This window comes from Sarcophilus harrisii, chromosome 5 (assembly GCF_902635505.1).
Source record: "Sarcophilus harrisii chromosome 5, mSarHar1.11, whole genome shotgun sequence".
Classification (NCBI taxonomy): Eukaryota; Metazoa; Chordata; class Mammalia; order Dasyuromorphia; family Dasyuridae; genus Sarcophilus; species Sarcophilus harrisii.
The window spans coordinates 24,157,720-24,176,476 of NC_045430.1; the positions used below are offsets into that span (position 1 = coordinate 24,157,720).

General features: G+C 50.2%; 1 protein-coding gene across 1 annotated transcript in view; it reads right to left on the minus strand.

Moving 5' to 3' along the window:
* UTP20 (UTP20 small subunit processome component) overlaps nt 1-18,757 on the minus strand; it is a 92,085-nt gene that overhangs the window by 16,608 nt on the left and 56,720 nt on the right. Inside the window, exons 31-45 of the mRNA XM_031938972.1 lie at nt 18,586-18,730; nt 17,602-17,689; nt 14,799-14,942; nt 14,396-14,446; nt 13,790-13,942; nt 12,555-12,710; nt 11,651-11,791; nt 10,588-10,725; nt 8,964-9,103; nt 8,643-8,725; nt 5,761-6,050; nt 4,324-4,463; nt 3,405-3,561; nt 1,915-2,013; nt 1,224-1,391 (exon numbers count right to left, since the gene is read on the minus strand). Of these exons, the coding sequence (XP_031794832.1) occupies nt 1,224-1,391; nt 1,915-2,013; nt 3,405-3,561; nt 4,324-4,463; nt 5,761-6,050; nt 8,643-8,725; nt 8,964-9,103; nt 10,588-10,725; nt 11,651-11,791; nt 12,555-12,710; nt 13,790-13,942; nt 14,396-14,446; nt 14,799-14,942; nt 17,602-17,689; nt 18,586-18,730 (2,093 nt within the window). The remainder of the gene's footprint in view (nt 1-1,223; nt 1,392-1,914; nt 2,014-3,404; nt 3,562-4,323; nt 4,464-5,760; nt 6,051-8,642; nt 8,726-8,963; nt 9,104-10,587; nt 10,726-11,650; nt 11,792-12,554; nt 12,711-13,789; nt 13,943-14,395; nt 14,447-14,798; nt 14,943-17,601; nt 17,690-18,585; nt 18,731-18,757) is intronic.

Genomic DNA, 18,757 nt, shown 5'->3' on the forward strand with positions numbered 1-18,757 from the left:
TTCTTGCCAAACGCCTGCGCTCTCCAGCTTCAGCGGCGAGGAGCCGGCCCAGGAGCAGCAGCCCTCCCCTCCCACCCTGGGATGCAGCCCCTCCTCCTGCCCCGGTCCCACACCAGCGGGCAGCGGCTCTGACCACCCCTACAGATGTTGTCTTTGGCCCCCGGGGGGCCTAACCCCTCTTCCCTTGTTGCCCCTGCCCCTCCTGCCAGGCTCCAGTGGGCATCTCCAGAGGGATGGCTATAAACACGATGCTTGTGGCGCTGCCCGATTCATCTCACTCACCGGCGGAATCGTAGTAAGGGACCCCAATGACATCTCAATTACCTAACAGCACTGTGGGAAACTGGCGTACTGAACGTGAAAGACAAAAATCTGGGATTCACAGCCATGGAGCGGGGAGACTCTCAGGTCACCTCATTTTAGAGATGAGGAAAGCGAGACTCTGGAGCTTAATTGACCGACTCCCCAAGGCCATGTAAGTAATGACTGGTGGGCGGGACAAACTTCAAAGGTAATGAAGTAACACCCACTTATCAGGTGTGGTCCCGCAAAGACTCTCTCAGGGTTCTCCCAGGTATGTGACTGTGACCAAGCGCAGGGACAAGGGCTCCGAGGCAAGCAGGGCCTCCGGGGAGCCGAGGGGGAAGGGGCTCCAGGGGCCCCGGGCGGGCGCCTGTCAGACTGCCGAGGAGCCCCTGGCAAGGGCCGAGTCCAGCGCTGAGGATGGGGGCTGCCCTTCCTTCCTCTCCAAGGGCCTGGCTCATTTCTCTGGCTCCCAGCAGGGACCCTGGTGCTCACTCACTCTCCCCATTGCCTGCAAAACTTGTCCCCGGGGCTTTGGTCCCATACCCACGGTGGGGGACAAGCTCTGGTCTAATGGGGAGGGCCGGGTCCGAGCATCAGAGGCCCAGGCCTGGAGTCTCAGCGGCCTCCATGCTCTTTCCTCTACAAAACCACAAGCGCGGAGCAGCTGCGCCCAGAGGTCCCTTCCCGCTCTGTGCCTGTGATCTTATAACCCCCGTCCTGGGCTGGCAGGATGGGGCAGTTCCCATCTCTCTACAGGCCCCGACTGTCTTCAAGCTGCCTCTCAGTTTCCTCCCTGCACAAGGAGGTTACACTCAGGGCCTCAAGGTGCCCTCAGAGCTGGCGCCGCTGGCAGTCCCCCAAGACTCGGAGCCCGGCAGAAGGGGCAGAGCCCGCCCCAGGGCGTTCGGGGGCCTCACCTCTTTCAGGGGAAGGATGAGCTTGGTGACCTGGTCCTTCCCGACGAACTGGCCGAGGATTTCATAAGAATCGTAGCTCTTGCTTCGCCGGGCCTCCATGACCTTGGAGATGATCCCCTTCACCTCCTTCTCCTCGGCGACGCTGCCAAAGAGCTCGTGGTTGAAGATCTGGTGGAAGAGAAAGCCCAGTGACAATGAGGCCGGGGCCTGCAGAGGAGGAGCGGTCTGGTCGGGGTCACCGGCGAGCCGGGGCAGAGGGAGGGCCTTGGGGCAGAGACCCACCGCCCAGCTCTGGGCTCAGGGACTCGTCCTCTGGGCTGCCTCATCCAGGGCCCAGGGAGGGACCAGAGAACAACAAATCTCGCTCTCCCAGCAGGCTGTTTAATCCTTGTTAAAGGAGGGAGTTGGGGTAAACCACTGCCCTGGTTTCATAGGTCTGGTGCTCTTGTGGCTGTTTACTATTAAATCTATTTTTAAATGGTTTTAAAAATCATTTTCTGACTTGTAACCGTGGTACATTCGTGCAGAGTGGGACCTTAAGCTATGGATCATGACCATCTGGGGCCCATCTTCTGGCTTCTGCCCAACCCCACCCCCTCCAACTGACTTTGGGATTTTGTTTCTTCAACTTTAACCTTGATGATGATCAAGTCTGAATTTTATCTTAAGGAGCAACGTGAAAAGCTCTTACCCCAATCATGATGTCCAAGCAAGGGTCCAACTCTCCAACTTTCAGGCTGTTGGCAAGCCCTTTCAGCAAGATGTAGATAGTGAAGGTGAGCACGTGGACCTGGAGGGATGTGAAGGAGGAGGCAGGGAGGTTAGTTCCTGCTCTGCCGGAAAAGCTCCATGTTGTGGGGGGCAGGCCGGAAGGGCGGTGCATTCAAGGCTAAGCCTCTCAGCCCCTACTCTAAAACATGATGGAGATGAGCTCTGAGCTCTGCAGTCAGCTTCTTCTTGGATACTGGAAAGAACACTCAGAGAATCTGGGCAATGGAGGAAGCCCATGGATCCAGTCCTTTCCTAACTGACCCTCTTCTGAATTGCTGGGTGACTGCTCAAGTGCTCTCTGCCTATGAGTGAAGGTCAGAGCTTCAGACCTCCGGCTCGCCTCTGCTCTTATCTGCTCTCCACGAGGGACATGGGTGGACACCAGGGAGTCTGGCCCCTCTCTCTGACCTTGAGGGAGGACTCAAACAGTGAACATTTCTTGGGCTACTCTGAGTCAGTTAAAAGAAAATGTGTTATCCCTTATATTATCAGCTCCTAAAAAATTCACCTGTTGCTACTGTCGAAGGCCCACAAGCAGACCTGGTGCACTTCCAGGATACACTGCTCCTCCCTGACCGTCCCAGTACAGTTAAGGAGGGGCTTATCGCCCTCCCAGGACCCAGGAGGCTGCTCCTTGGTCTGCCTTCAGTGACCTCAGGGTGCTGATCAGCCCATAAACCAACTGAGCCCTGCTTTAAAACAAAAAGGGGGGTTGCTAGCCCCACGTCACCATTAGCCCACTCTGGTTAATGTAATCAACCGTGTTGTCCTCTCCCCCACGATGCTGCTAACCCATAACCAATTCCATTGTTTTAGTCACCTGCCCAGCTCTGCTCTTAGTCTGTGCTTATAAAAAAGGAGCATTGCCCCTCCTCTGGGATACTGGCCTAACTGAGGAAGCCGTCTGACCCGCTCTGGAAACAAGTGGCACCCTGCTAATGAACTGACAAAGCTTGAACTTCTGTGCCTCCGTTTCCCTTCATTAAATTCTAGAGACAGTGACTATTTTATAAAAATTTCCTGGGTTCCAGTTTCTTTAATCTTGTAGTATTTAATGTAAAAAATTCAAGCACAGACCAAAAAAATGATAGCAATGACAATAATAATAGCTAAGTTACAATAATAATAGTAATAGCTAATAATAGTGCTTACTTTGTGCCAGGGCCTCTGCTAAGCACTTTACAAATATTATCTCTTGTGGTCCTCACAACCACCATAGGAGGAAAGAGCTATTATTATCCCCATTTTACAGATGAGGAAATCGAAGCAAACAAGCTAAGTGCTTGCCCAGGATCACAAATAGTAAGTATCTGAGCCTAGGCTTGAACTCAGGTCTTTCTGACCCCAGGCCCAGTGCGCTTTTCATTGTGGCGCTTCCTAGTTATCCACTAAAAAGTAAAAGTTCATTACCTGATATCCACGGACAAGAGTGCTCTGTAATTCTTTTAAAATGTATTGCAGATAATGCACACCCAAGGTCTCTATTATTTTTGTAAGGGTATTGCGAGCGACATCCCGGATCTCCTGGGCTCTATTCCTTAGGAGGGTACACACTTTCAGCAAAATACTATTAAAAAATAATGACAGAAGAAAAAAAAGAATCAAATAAACAGAACCAAACAATGACCTTCTTTGTGCAAACAAACTTAACCCATTTCTCCCCATTAGGAAGCACAGTAAACACTACATGTGACATTAACGGAGGAGGAAGAAGAGGGAGAAAGAAGACAGAAAAAGACCCACCAGCTACTACACCCAGGCCTGGGACATGGTGGGAATAGTCAGAAATTAAAAGCAGGCCCTGCGCTCGAGGGGCTTACAGTCAGATTGTGGATAACAGGGCAAGGCCAGCGGGTGACCAAACCTCTCGCAGGGAGGCCCCCCACTGGGACCCCATGACAGGCGGGGGCACAAGTTGCTCCCAGAGGGAGGCCAATCTGCACCGACCTCCAAGGCCTCCTCCAGGGCACGTTACCCACGGGTTGCCGATGACATGTAGCCTTTCTGACCATCAGAGTGGGGCACCCCCAAGGAGATCCCTCCCCCCCACCTGAAGCCGATTTCTACCTGCTTGGAGCGAGGAGGCCTGAGCCCAACCTCCCTCCGACACCTACAGGCTGTGGGACCTGTGGGCCTCCGTGTCCTCATCTAGAGAACGGGCATCATTCCCTGCCCCTCAGAAGTTGCCCCCGAGTGCAGTTAGTCCCTGTCAGGAGGCTGAGTGTGAGCCTAGCTCCCCCCAAGCCCAGGCCTCCCTACAGTCTAAAAGGCTGCGCTGGGGGAGAGTCGCTGTCTCTCCGCCACAGGCTGAGGCCGGGGGCCTGCGCACCTTGGCAGGTTGGCTTCCATGACTCCTTGCGGCAGGGACTGCATGAGTTTGACCATGGCGAAGGCCAGGGGGATCCGAACGATCTCCTCATCGTTGACGACCTTGGACTTGATGAGCTTGTGCTCCTCCTCCCTTTTTGTCTGCAAGATGAGTTCAGTTAGAGTGAATGGAAGCTAATCTAGAAGCAGCCACTGGCCCCAGGAAGGGCGGTTTTCCTGCGGTCCCTCAGCTGGCTTCCCTCAAGCCCAGCCTGGGTCCTCTCTGCAGCAGGCAGCGAGAGGTGGAGGCTGGGGCTCCCAGCAGACCCATAACACCGCCCCCAGCTTGCACACCTGGCCAGGACACAAAGGCTGTGGGCTCGCCAGCTCTCCCGCAGGCCCCCCAGCCAGTACAGGAAGAAGACCCCACTGAAAATCAATGAAGAGAACCAAGAAGCAGCGTGGGGTTCTGCTATCCAGCCCAGAAAGGCAGAACAGGGCCGGGCAGAGAGAAAGAACTGATGAGCACAGACAGACGTGGAAAACTGGTCAGCAGCATCCAGATCCCTGGAAAACGGTGACCAAACAAGAAGCTGGGAACTCTGCCGGTCCTCTAAGAACTGGAGGACAAAGGGAACACTCGGAGAATCCATCCATCGCTCCCTAAAAGCCCAAACCCGAGAACACTCGGGAATATCCCACCCCAAAAGATCCACCACTTTCTGGTGTTGCTGGGGACTCTGGGAAGCTGTGTGTTCACCCAGGGCAGCTACGGCAGTCTGAGACAGCCCGGACCCCCCAGGTCTCTGGGATCTATCAGCCCCCGCTGCCCCTACACGGCCATCGGTGTGAATGCCTGGCATGGCCACATTTTGCTCCCTTTGATAAACAGCCAAATGTTCATCTACTTGTCGTGATAATTAAAGATGTGGATCAAAGATGTGGATCATTATTAACCCTGAAAGGGACCTCAGATGCTTTAGCTTGTCCCGCCTTAACATACTGAGGCAGTAGGAAGCTGAGCGAGGAATAAGGGGATTAGAAATGAGAAAAAAAGTTGTACGGAACCACTAGTAAGACCAAGACAGGGCCCCATCCAAGAGGCAGAAAGACCCAGCCACAGAACCCTAGCCTTGGAGAAGGCGAGGATCGGGTGAGAATCCCACCCAAGACTGACGAGCTCTAGGGCGCCTGGATGCCAGCACTGCTCGCCACCCCCTCTGTTTCCCATCGACGTCCTATCCTAAGGGACCCCGATCCCGCTGCCAATGGTGATTCAGCTGCACCCCAATCCCAGTGGGCCAAGACAAAGCCGTGTTTAGGAAAAGAACCGGCCAGGAAGCCGGGAGTTCCAAGAACAGACGCCAAGGGCCAGCCAGCTTGGGGGTGGGCGGCGGGACCACCTTTGGGACGCAGTGCTCGGCCTGTAACCCCTGCCCCTGCGCCACAGAAGCCTTACCGTTGCAGAAAGGCATTTGTGAAGCTTGGGGAGGACGCTGCTGTTGATGGTTTTGTGGATCTGCTTGACTAAACACTCCAGTTCCTGCTTGCTCTTGGGGAGCCCTGGAAGCACCTGGAAGCCCTCCTCAGGCTCTGTGGCCGAGATCTCTGGGGCCGAGCCCGGGAGGCTCTCGCCAGCCTCGCACAGAAGCGGTTCCTTCTCTTCTTCCTCTTCCTTCTTCCCCTCTTCACTGGTGGGATCCACCTCCATGGCCTCCTGCTCTGCGGGCACATCCACCTCCATGGCATCTGCACACAGGGAAGAGAGAAAACAGTCCCCAGGCAAAAAGAAGAACTTTTTGCTTCTTCTGGCTTCTGGCCGCCAGAAGCAGGACTCTCCTCTTAGCATACGATGGCATTCACTGATAAAAACCATCAAGAAGAGGTGGAAGGGCACTCAGAGGCCGCCCGGTCCAGCCTCCCCCAGGCCCAGAGAGCTTATTTACAGGGACTCTAATGGCTTCAAGGATCCTAGCAAACTGGCCAGACATCTCCTCCAGCCCCCCGGTCTCCAGATGAGGACGCAGGCCGGGAAGGCTAGGGACGGCCTCACAGTCCCAGCAAGGAAACACCGAGGGTCCCTCTCACTGAAGTGCCCTCGCCCGAGGCTGCCCAGGCCCTGCCCTCTCCCCCTTGGGCTCAGGACTGCTCTCTGGGATCTCGCAGGAGGCCCCGAGACACGGCCCAACACCAACAAGAAGGCTGCCTGGGCAGCCCGACGCCGGGGACGGCACTCACTGGCCCTGCAGGAAGTGCGTCCCTCTGGGGACTCGACCACTCCAGGGAGCGGTGGCCGGCTGTCTCCCTGCGCCATGTAATAGTGAAAATAGCAAAATATCCCGACAGGAACTTCTTTAGGGGCACGAGGGAGTCAGGCCAAACTCCCAGATATTTGTAAATCCACCCCCAAGAGATGCGGCGACTTCCAAGCAGAAGCAGGAAGGGCAGCCCGGGACAGTGGTGAGGGCCATGGAGAAGGAGCCTGGGCCAGAACGCCGGCGTGCCGAGGGGCCTGCTCTCCTCCCTGGCAGAGGGAGGGTACAGTGAGACCATTCCTGAGGTCCTTTTCAGCTGGAAACTCCCTGACGGTACCCCCCGCCCCCACCTGAGTAACCCTTACAGCAGGCTTTAAGGCTGCCAGAGCATTCACACCCACTATGGCCTCACTTGACCCTCAGGAAGAAGGCGCAGTTGCCATTATCTCCTGGAAGATCAGGATCTAACTGGCCGAGGGCCAACAATCAGTAAAAGTCAGGGTTCCTAGGGTCACAGATCTAAGTGGTCATTTAATGCAACCTACTCACTTTACAGACAAGGAAACAGAAGCGGGAGGGAGAAGGTGACTTGCCCCCAAGATCACAGAGGGATCTGAGCCCTGACTGACTCCCTGCATCAGGACATTAGACAATTCATGAATTAGGGAAGAAAAGATGGCTTCAGATAAGCACATGGTTTCATGAGTAGCACTGATAAGAAAAACAAGAAGAGGAAGTAACACCTTTACGGTGCGGTTTAGACTTCCCAAGCGTTTCAGCCCATTTGAGCCCACTAACCACTCTGGAAGGCAGACACTATGGTGCCCAGCTTACAGGGGAGGGAGCCCGAGAACTTGCCTGGGACCCAGGTTGTCCCGGGCCCCGGTGAGCACAGGACAAGGCGGGCGCTCCGTCCCGCTCCCGCCGGCTGGCTCTCAGTGGCAAAGCAGTCCTGCCAGCTCCTGGCCAGCGCGCTGGCTGCTGCTCAGTCAGAGCGCGCCCGTGGCCGACGGGGCAGGACAGACGGCCACAGCCAGAGGGCACCGGGCCCTAAAGGCTCAGAGACGGGAAGCTCCAGATCACAGCTAGTGGGGCAGACAGCAGGGTCAGACTCCCCCCTCACCTCTCCCCCCCCTTAGAGAAGATAATGAAACAGCACTTCTTACAGTTTCATTAAATAAAACCAACCCTTCCCCATGAGTGAGGGTGACAAAAAAGTCTCATTTTAACCCATGTTTTACCCTCTGTAACCTAATTCCTAACCTCAAGGACCAACAAAAAGGACAGGGATAGGCTAGTTTGGTCTCTCTTAATGTGAAATGTTGCATGGTCATTTCAATTGTGTCCAACTCTGCGACCTCATTTGGGTTTTCCTGACAGAGACACTGGAGAGGTTCGCCACTTCCTTCTCCAGCTCATTTTACAGATGGGGAAATTGAGGTAAACACAGTAAAGTGACTTGCCCAGGGTCAAACAGCTAGGAAGTGTCTGAGGGCAGAGTTCAACTCAGGGAAATGAGTCTTCCTGCCTCAAGAACTAGCCCAGCACTCCACCCATGGCACATGGGTGACTCGCTGGTCACCCAAGGAGTGAATTAATATAAGGTACTAACTTTGCTTTAAAAGATACGGATCTCTATCAGTAGGAAAACCACAATCACTCACATGGACACCCATGTACTCCTCCAACTAAATTTAGAGCCTCTTCCCTAATTCCTGTTTTATGCCATTACAGTAATTGCTTTTGTTATTTTATTATAAACAACAATGATGAAATGAGCTAGAGAAGAAAATGGTAAGCAATGCTATTATTCTCTGCCTGGAAAAGCCCAAATGGAGCATGAAGAATCAGACACAAATGAATGTGACTGAACAATAATATGGAATATAAGCTCTGTGAGGGCAGGCACCAGGTTGTTAATGTCTTTGTATCCAAAGCCTGGCATAGAACAGGCCTTCCATAAATGTCTGTGGAACTGATTAAGTGATCAACATATGGTAGTAAATTACCAATCCCCCCCCACACACACACACACACACAAACCTCTGAAAATTTGGTTAAAAAGTTGTGAAAGGAAAAAACTTACTTTCTTCACTCTGAATTTTTTCCATTTGTTTCTCAAGAGTTTCATGGTCAAAGTGGAAAGCTTCTAGTACTATGACTAACAAGCTATCAAAAAAGAAAAATAAGTAGAGTTATTAGATTAATTAAGGTTACTTGGTTTAAAAATATATTATCAAAAGGGGAAGATAAAATTTATACTTTATTGGCTTTATTTCTATTTCACTTAAATATACATAACGTATAATGATCATTATAATCCCCAAATAACAAATATCAGTTACAAAAATATATCAGTGAGACTTTAAAAAATGGGCTTGGGTAACAAAAACAAGGGCAACCATACCTGACACCCAACTTTTGATTGATCTGTCCTGTGTGTAAGACATGAATGAAAAATTTCAAGTAATACATATATCCTGGCCAGGAAAGGTGCCTGCAAATAGCTCCAATAAGCTCCATGGAAGCTGTTGTTATGTTTTCATGCTGCAACAAAACAAGAACAGTGGGTGAAGTTAACAATTATTCACCGAGCACCTACTGTGTGCAGGGAGCAGCCCCGGAAGACAAAAAATGATAAACATTCTTGGTGGGAAGCCTGCCTTCTCTCTGGGGAGATGCTATGTACACAGATAAGGGAGTAGTAGAGAATGTGAGCTCAGAGGCTCAGGGGGTCAGCTGGGCCTGCAGCAAACTAAAGACTCAGAAATACAGATGTGGGGAGGAGCATATTCCAGGACCCTGGGGACTGCCTGGGCAAAGGCACCCGCGTGGGAGACACGAGGAAGCTAAAGGTTGGGGTGGGAGGCTGGGCCAAGACCTTGGAGCGCCCAGTTCATTTAAGGACCAAGGGGAGAGTGGGAAAGAAGGAACTCCTGACAGGAAAGACCGATCCAAAGTATGGTGCACAATGTGTGGCGGGAAGGACTTCTGGGCGCTGCTCTCCCAGGGGAGCTAACAGGCAGCAGGCCCCAGGCAAAGGGGCCCCGAGGCACCTGCCCTTACAGCCACCCAGAGAAAGGAGGTCTTTGCTGCCTGGGGCCCCCTCAGCAACCACCCATAATCTGCTTAATCCTGCAGATTTGTTTTGGTGTGTCTGAAATAGGAGGGTAAGTCATTGATTATTTTTAAATATCCAGAAAAGAATTACAACACATTTTAATGACACAGCTAAGGAGCTAGGGAATCTCTAGTCCATGAGTTTTTGATCTAAGTATATGAACTTGTTTCTTAAAATACTTTTGATACCTGTATTTTATTACAGCTGGTTTCCCTTTAATTTAATGTACTTTACTTGATGAATTTAAAACCTCATTATAAGAGGTCCATAGGCTTCACCAGATTGTCAAAGGGATCCATGATACAAAAAAGTGAAGAACTCGGATCTGGTTCAGTTCCTAAGACACACCCCCTTTCCCACCCGCTCCTCCGGGGCTAAAGCTTGGGAGGTTAACAATCTGCAAAAATTCTGCTCCTAAGTCAGGGATTTCATCTCCCATTCCCTTGCTTCAGGAATGTATGATATTTTGATCTCTACCCCTACTCCCCACTTCATCTGGCACTTCATGTCTACATAAACTACAAGGTCTTCCCTTCCTTTCACAGTGCCAGGCAGAAGCATCCAAAATAAGAGAAAAAGAGCAGACTAAAACCCTCCATGTGTCTGGTATTCCTTGAGCCCCCCTCCCCTAATAAGCAAAGGACTGAGCCAGGCCCAGCAGAGTTCAGAGAGGCAGTGAGGGGCCACGGGGGACCTCGGTGAGAGGAGCAAAGGAAGCCCTGGTGCTTACAGCTGGGCCTGTCCCCGGACCTGATGCTGCTTCCCACTGTGCAGGTGCGTGTCTGTGCTTACACACGCCCCTACAAACACGAGCTCCTCAGATGGCCTTCCGCTGTCGCCATTTCATCCCCAGCCCAGAGCAGCCTGTGGTGGGCTCAGACAGTGCTCCCTCTCCCTTATAAACTCTTACCTTAAGCATTTTCTCATCAAAAATCGGCGTTGTGGCGTAGGGCATGATGTAGTTCTGGAGGGACTTGGAAGACAGAACAAACCTGCCCTCTGTCAGGCGTTTGCCAAGTTTCTTCAAAGCTCTGGCTCTCCTGTGGATCTAAAAAGGCATCAAAAGCGAGTGAGATGGGTGAGAAACCCACAGGAACACTCGCCCACATCGGGCTCCCTGGCCACCAGCCCGGGGTGGGGGAGACCTCTTCCACTCGGAGACTCCCCTCTCTAAGCATGTGGCTGAGGACCCAGCTGGTCTGTGGGGCTGGCCTGCGATGACCCACCCAAGGGCACGGCCCAGCAAGATCCTCCAGGACTAGATGAGCAGCTGGGGGGAAGCTCCCAGGGTGGAAACAACCCTTCATTTCTGAGATGGGGGAACTTGGGTTCAATCTGCAGCGACTAGGCTCCAGAAGACTAGATGGAGAACTGGGCGGAAGGCCAGAGGCCATCCAGTCTTCACAGAGGAAGAAACTGAGACCCAAGGAGTTTCTCAGCCAACACGTGAGAGAAGGGCAAGATAACTGGTAACACCTGCTTATGACTCTGAATCTGTTCCTTCAGGTATAAAATAGCAGTAAGACTTCTTGTGTCACCAACCTCACAAATGTAGCAAAAACCCCTTAAAAATCTCACTTGATGTAAACGACTTCTATTTTTTGGACCTGGGATGTTTCCAGTATAACAAGTCTCCTTGCAGGTGCAGAGATGCACGTGCTGTGAAAGTTCTCTCTGAGAAGTTCTGGGGCCCCCAAGAGGTCACACTTCTTCCCCAGGGTCACACAGCCTTTGGGGGTCCCAAGTAGGAGTTGAACCCCGTCTTTCTGCGGCCGAGGCAGTCTCCTGCTCCCCAAGCCATGCTGGCTCTGTGACACTGTCCAGAAAGCTTGGCCAGTAGAAGCAGGTGTTTGCTACACACCATAAAGATGAAGCCCAGCAAAATCTAGAGAATCTAGGAAGTACTTAATTATGGTGTTAATAGAGGAAGACTGACCGAAGCAAATTTCCAGGAAAGTGGCGGCAGTGCTTACCTGAATGTGTTTCATGTTCTCAAAAAAGTCCATTTCAGGATCATTGAAGTCACTCAGCTGAACCAAGTCTTTAAATTCTGGGTGGTTTGGAAAGGTTTGAATTAAACTGGAAAGTAAAGTGGTGTATTCCTGCTGGATACTCTGCAAATATCAAATTGAGGGGGAAAAAAATAAATATATTGCTTTTTCTGACAGAAAAAACTCCTTGATGTCCAAAACACAGATGTAACTGCCACCCCAGTCCACAATGGACAAAAGCATATGAATGGATAATTTTGAAAAGAATGCAAGATACTGATAATCACGTGACAAAATGCTCAAGATCTCACTAAAATAACCAGAGACACAAATTAGAACAACTCGACGGCACCAGGTGACATGGGCAAAAACGATGCCATGACATTGAAAGCTGGTGGGGATGAGAACAAACGGGCACACTTAGTCACTGCTGAGGGAATTGCCCACTTAGGGTCTCTCTCTGGAGAGCGGTCTCCAAATAAACTACACAAGGTCTAAGGTATGATTATTCACAATCACTCTATTGCTGGAAAGAGCCCCTACGGGGTTCTCAAATACAGAGAAACAAAGAGCCAGCTGGTCAGACTCTCACAGCCCCCAAGCCTGGGGCTGGTGAAGGAAGGGGCGGCCCCCTGGAAGGGTGCTGGGGCTGACAGGGAGGAGTACAAGGAAATCCGGGAACGGCCTCTGAGATAACTCCCAAAGGAAAAGGTAAACGACAGGTGAATACACCGAGAGGAAAAAGAGTAAGAATGGACGAGAAGACCGCTGACACTGGGAGAATAATGAGCCGAATGACTGGCGTCACCGAGGGCAGCAGATGCCGGCTCTTACACCAGGAGAGCCTGGAGAAAAGCCGGTCCAGAGCCCAGTCACCCGCACCCACCTCGGCTGGGTTCTTGAGGCCTTTCCTCAAGGTCTCCAAGAGCGTGCGCTGAATGACTTCTCGGTACTGGGCCTCCGTGACGTCCGCGGCCGCCAGCCGGTGGATGATGCTCGTCAAGCACAGGCTGGCGCTGTCACTCAGGGCCATGTCCTTCAGCTGAGGAGAGGAGGGAGCATCAAGAGCAATCTCAGAGTGCGCTGAGCCACCGAGGGGGCCGGGAGGCTCTGCTTTCCCACAGGAAGCAACGACCCCCAGGGACTCCCGAGATCAAAGTCCTGTGACTAATTCTAAACCAGGATCCAGCGGGTGCAGGACAGCCCCGTATCACACAGGGACCCCCGCTTACAGAAGCGCCTACGCTCCTCCTCGCCTCGGGGGACTGGTGGTGACAGATTGGGCAGGGCCTGTGAATCTGGGAAAGTGCTGGGGAGGGTACTGGGGGGTACATGGTGGGGATACTCTATACCCTTCTTCAGTCCTAAAACCCTAATTCATGGAAATGAATTGGATTCGAATGATTAGTTAAGAAAAAGAACCTGTGACCTCCTCTGACACATGCTGGCCCCATCTCTGCAGGGAGTGGTCGCTAGGGTGGCCCTCCCACCCAGGGCCCCCACACCTTTTTTGTGTCCTCACATTACTTCCTGTCCCAACACTGCCCCAACCAAACTCTAGCTCCCTCCATACTTTCATTCACAAAACACGCAAAGCAGTCTCCCATGACCAAGACCACCCTCTGTATGAAGTTTTCCCTGCTCACCCCACCAGTCCATAACAATATTCTCCCCCACCCGTCACCCAGAACACGCTGCTTTATAATATCTCCATGTCCTCACAAGGTCATAGGATAACGGACGAGGAGCTGGGGGAGGGACATCAGAGGCAGACTTGCGGCTCACCCCCCTCACTTGGAATTTGAATGTTAAGGAACTTAGCCAAGGTCAAAGGGCCCTAATATCCAAAGGAGGGTTTCCACCTGGAGCTTCCTGTACCGCACTGTCTCAAAACTGTTCAGCAGTTCCCACTATCTATGTCAACCTAACATTGCTTATATATCATATCTGCTGGACACAATCACACAAATATACATCCCACAAGGACCAAGCCTTTCCAAAATGCATGTTTTTTTAATGGCTGTTGGGACATGACTTCTAACGACCAAAAAGGCCACTTAGCACAGATGGCAACATCCAAATTAAAATAAAGCTCTATAGAGCTCTGCCAGAACAACTCACCTGTAACGTGTAGAAACAATTGTGCATTACAGGAATTAAGAAGGCGATGTCTACAGTTTGCATCTCTTTAATGCGAGAAGTAATTTTCTGGAAAGCTGACAAGCGAACGTCAAAGTTGATATCGTCCAGGTGTCTCTGATCAAAAGCATTCAGCTACAGGAAACACATGATGGAAATCATGAATTACTTTTTAATGATAAAGAAATGCGCAGTCAGCACTCTGGCCTCGCCTTGGGCACACTCCTCCGACGCCTCTCCGTGATGTGGAGATGGCATCAAGCTTTGCCAGGCTGAGGCAGGAGAGCAAACACAGGCCTGACCTGAAATATCTGGGAGGAGAGAGCAGATAAACAGAGCCATGAGCTGAACAACAGCCCAGCTGACTTCAGGGCCGGTCAACAGCTTTTCTAGGAAACAGTTATGAAGAAGGGACAGAACCTGTGTCCCCAAAAGAAGAGCCCCACATCAAGGAACCCAGGAACCCACCAAGGAAGAGTGTGCACAATAAATCCTCTCCACATCAAACCTTCCGGGAAATAGTCAGTGCACAAATGAAAGGCTTAAAAATATCTATTTCTGAAAGAAGAGAATAAATTATTTTCATACCTTGACTACTTCTGTAATGTACTCCAATCTACTGTCGTAATCAGAAAGTGTCTAAAACAAAAGAAATAGTTGAGAAATTAGGTTGAGTATCAGAAAATATTTCTCCCAGCACTTAAGATTCTCAAATGTAGGTAGTCCGAGGATGAATTTATGGGAGGACACTGGAGAAAAAGTGTCCCACTAAATGGGCAGGTGTGGATGAGCTGTAATCTATATCATCAAAGGACCCACCCAAATCAATGAGAATTCCAATTCATTTGGGGGTTTGATGGCCATAACTACTTTCTAGCTCCTTATAAAAAGCAGACAGAAGGATGACAAAATTAAAACCAAGTTTGGAACACCCTATTAATTTTCTACAAAACAAAAGGCCAATTGCTGCTAAAATACCAAATATACCTACCTTAAAAACTGTACAGAGCATCTGTCGGGACATTTTGTTTTGAATGACAGAGAAAAGCCTCGACAAGGGCTTCAGGAAGCTCGTTGGGTCCTGACAATTCTTTAACAAGTTCTGTATGGTCACCAGGATATCAATCTCGGTGTCCTGAAAGATCAAAAGAGAGAGCATTTCAGAATTTAGGAGAATGACACTGAGGAAGAGGTGAGGAATGGGAAACGGTCCATGATCTCCCCATGCAGGTAATATGCAATTACCTGCATATGTGTGGTTTTTGCTCTAATTATACTTTTTCTACAAATTGTTTTTAAATGCTTAGAATTCTAGTTACCCACAAAATCCATGGCCACTTTTGAAATTAAGAGCAGCTTTATCTTGAGCAGTTTCTTCCTTCCCTCCCTTTAGGGTGAGGTTTTGTGTTAAGACCAGCCTCTATCAAAACTATCCAACTATATCTCCTAGAGCAGCTCACATCACTGATCTGGCACTCAGTTTACCCGAATGAGGCACTCTCTAAGGAGGTTTCTATCTCAAATTACTTTAATAGTTGGTTGGTTCTTTCTAGTAAAGAAAAAGATGAACACTTTCTATCATTCTCTGGTCAAATAAGAACTATGAATCGGTGAGAAAAAAGGGAAGAGAATGAAATTTTCTTTTTTCAAAAGTTTCATCTGCTTGATCATGAGTTTTACGTTTAACATAAAAACTGAAAATAACTTGAAGAAAGAGAGGTTGATTCTTGGCTCTGCCTTAAATCTAAAACAGCTCCCTTTACTCAAGATAATTGGTATTGTTCTAAAATCAGCCCACCTTCATCTATAAACATCTCCACAGAACCTATTATGAAGAAAAATTCACAGTCAATAAGCAATCATTAAGCATCTAATGGTAGGTACAACACTGAGGATACAAAATCAGAAAAATGGAATGATCTCTGTCCTCAAAGAGCTTCCATTCTAGTTGGCCCACATGGCCAACATTGAGTTTGACAAACTTAAATTTACAGCTGAGAGGGAAAGAAATCACAAGGAAGGCTAAGATAAAATCTGCAGTGGTATTATCTATAAATCCCAATTCTTCACTTAAACCACCACATACAACAATATCCTAACGTGAAAGATAAGGGGACTTAATTGTGAGGAGCACAAAGGTCCCTTCCATTTCCAGATCTACAAGTTGATATGGTGGGATGGGAGAGAATCCCAGATTTGGACAAAGAGAATCTGGGCTCAAATCCCAGCTTCAAATCTTACTAAGTGTGTGACCTTGAAAAAATGCCTCTAACCTCTGGGCCTCGGTTCCCTCATCTGTAAAAGAAGGGGTTCGCCCAGATGACCTCTAAGGTTCCTTTGACTACTAATCTCTGATCCTTTCAATGTAGTTTTTGAGGTTCCTAGGTTGCAAAATGGATAAGACTCCTGGGTCTCTGAGTTCAAATCCAGCCTCAAGACACTCACTAACTGGGTGATCCTGGGCAAGTCAATTAAACTCTCTCAGTTACCTCATCTATAATGGGAAGGTAATGATAGCACCTACCTCTCAGAGTTGCTATGAGGATAAAATGAAAAAATATTTGTGAAGCACTGTGCAAACCTTAAAGAATTTGTATCATTATTACTATTATTAGATGTAATAGCAAGGATGAAAGTCTAAAAATTAAGCTAAAGTTTCTGGGTCTGGTTTTTTCCCAACAAAATTCAATTGCTGAAGGCAGACTATGTTTTAGCAGACTTATTCACAAATCAGAAAGAATGAAATGGTGTCCAGATGACCCGTGAGGGGAAGGCCAGGAAAGAAGCGGCACTAGGTCTGCAGGAGTGAGAGCACAGGCCAACTTCAGAAGCTGCCGATGGCACTTCTCCTTAGGAAGCTTAAGCTATGAGCTTGATGAGTCTCTCTTCAAATCTCCACCTTATGTGACAGCCCAATTAACGCGAGTCATCAGGATTTCCACTGCTGTTCTTCCCACTGTCCTACAGGAGGATTCCCATGCCACCAAAGACATGTCTCCTTAGGAGAGGGGAGACAACTACATTTATCTACGGTGGCCACCTTTCCCCAGATCCTCGGCCTTTCTCGCAGCCCGAGTGAGTGGATGGTGAGGAAAACTGTCCAAATATGGTCCTACCCTATTTCCTCTCTACATCTAAGGCAAAGAAATGCAAAGAACGGAACCAGAAACCTCTAAAAGCATTTTAGTGCCAAAAAATCAGAGGGGCTGGGCAGTGGCTTTAGCCCTGGGTCCAAGTCCAAGCCCGGCACCTTCTGTATGTGACTGTGGGCAATCCCTTAACTTCTCCACCCTGTTTTCTCTTCTGTAAAATGGGGTACTTTCTCACAGGCTTCTTGTGAAGAAATCCTGGGCCAACTTGAAAGACAGAACACAGAATCTAAGCAGGAACACCACGGACAGACTCCAGGCCCACAGGCCACTTGGTCTCCGGCAGCAGTTCTGTCCCCCTCCCTTCCACAAGATCCCCATTACAGATGCCCAGCGTCGGCCTGACGACCCCCACAAAGGGAGGCCTGGCCTCCTGAGGCGGCCTGCTCTCCCTGTCTCCATCTGCCCCACCACTGCCACCTCATCTTGCCTCAAGGCTAAGCATCCCTACTTTTTCCAACCAGCTCTCAGCAGAGGGATGGGAAGCTTTTCTCCACTCTATTGAATCAGGGCCATCTGACCAGAACAGAGGAGATATGCTCTGGCCACAAGTCCGGAGTCAGCGGCATCTGTGGCTGCCCTATGACCCCTGCAGACTCCTAGCCTGGGAGTCCGCTGCTTGGATAACGTCCAACGTGCACTTACCTCGGCCACGTTGCTTCGATGCAAGAAAGGGAGGAGGAGGGTGATGAGGATGGAGCTCTGCTCCTTGTCTTTCATAAACTTGCTGATCCTGTAAGCATAAAAACTCAATCGTTAGGAAAGAAGGAGTGATTGGCTGCCACAAGTACTTGGCTTTTGCTAGTCCTGGCCAGGCTAGTCTTGGTACTCTTGGGTCTCCCATGGGAAGTACTTAAGAAACACCTGCTACCTGGACAATCATGGGAGCCAAGGCTCCCGAGATACCTGTCAAATAGACAATTTTTGAGTCTGATGCTCAATACTGTTTCCCATTGTCCCAGAAGGCCTTGGGACTGCTGGGTCAAAAGATCACAGGCCTAGAACTGCCAGGGCCCTAGAGGCCACCCCTGAGGGTCCAGTCCCTCACCTTAGAGATTAGGAAATGTCAGAACAGAAGCTCAGGTTCCAGCCCCAAGCCAGAGTCCGTAAGTGTCAGAAGCGGCACTTTGCACTGGCCAGGCGGCCTCCCCACATGCTAGCGTTCACAGGTCACAAGTCCAGCCCAATGGACCACGGTCAGGAAGACAAAGCACCCGTGTGAGGTCCGGTCAAGGCAAGGGCACCAGCCAAGCCAACAGAGGCCAGAAAAGCTGGATTAAGCCTGACTCTGGCGCATGGGATTCTGGGCACTTGAAACTTCATTATCGCAGGCATCTTCTCAAGACCCTGAGCAGTGCCTCATTGGGGTAGGGAAGTTATTCACTGGGAGCTTCCAACAAGGATGAAGTCACCAGTCTGGATAAAACAAGGGGCCCTTGCCTCGGGAAAGTTCTTTCTTATGTTACTGGCTCCCAAGACAACGGCAAATAAAACTCTGGGCTGACTTAAAAGCAAAGGTCTTTCGAGAGTCAAAACTTTTTTTTTTTTTTTAAAAACAGAAACATAACTGACAACTGGGATGTGCCATAAATACAATTCAGCGAAAAGTCCAGGCCTCGTGGCTCTCACCTGGAAAGGATGCTGAGCTCCTTGCTGACCTGGGCCCGGTACTTCTTCTTCCTCACCTTCTCTACATTGACCATGGTCCTGCTGAGGTACTTAAGGATGGCAGGCACCTGGGGCAGCATCAGCCTTCCGCCCAGAGTGATGGACTCTGTAACAGACAGGTGAGGTCAGGGTC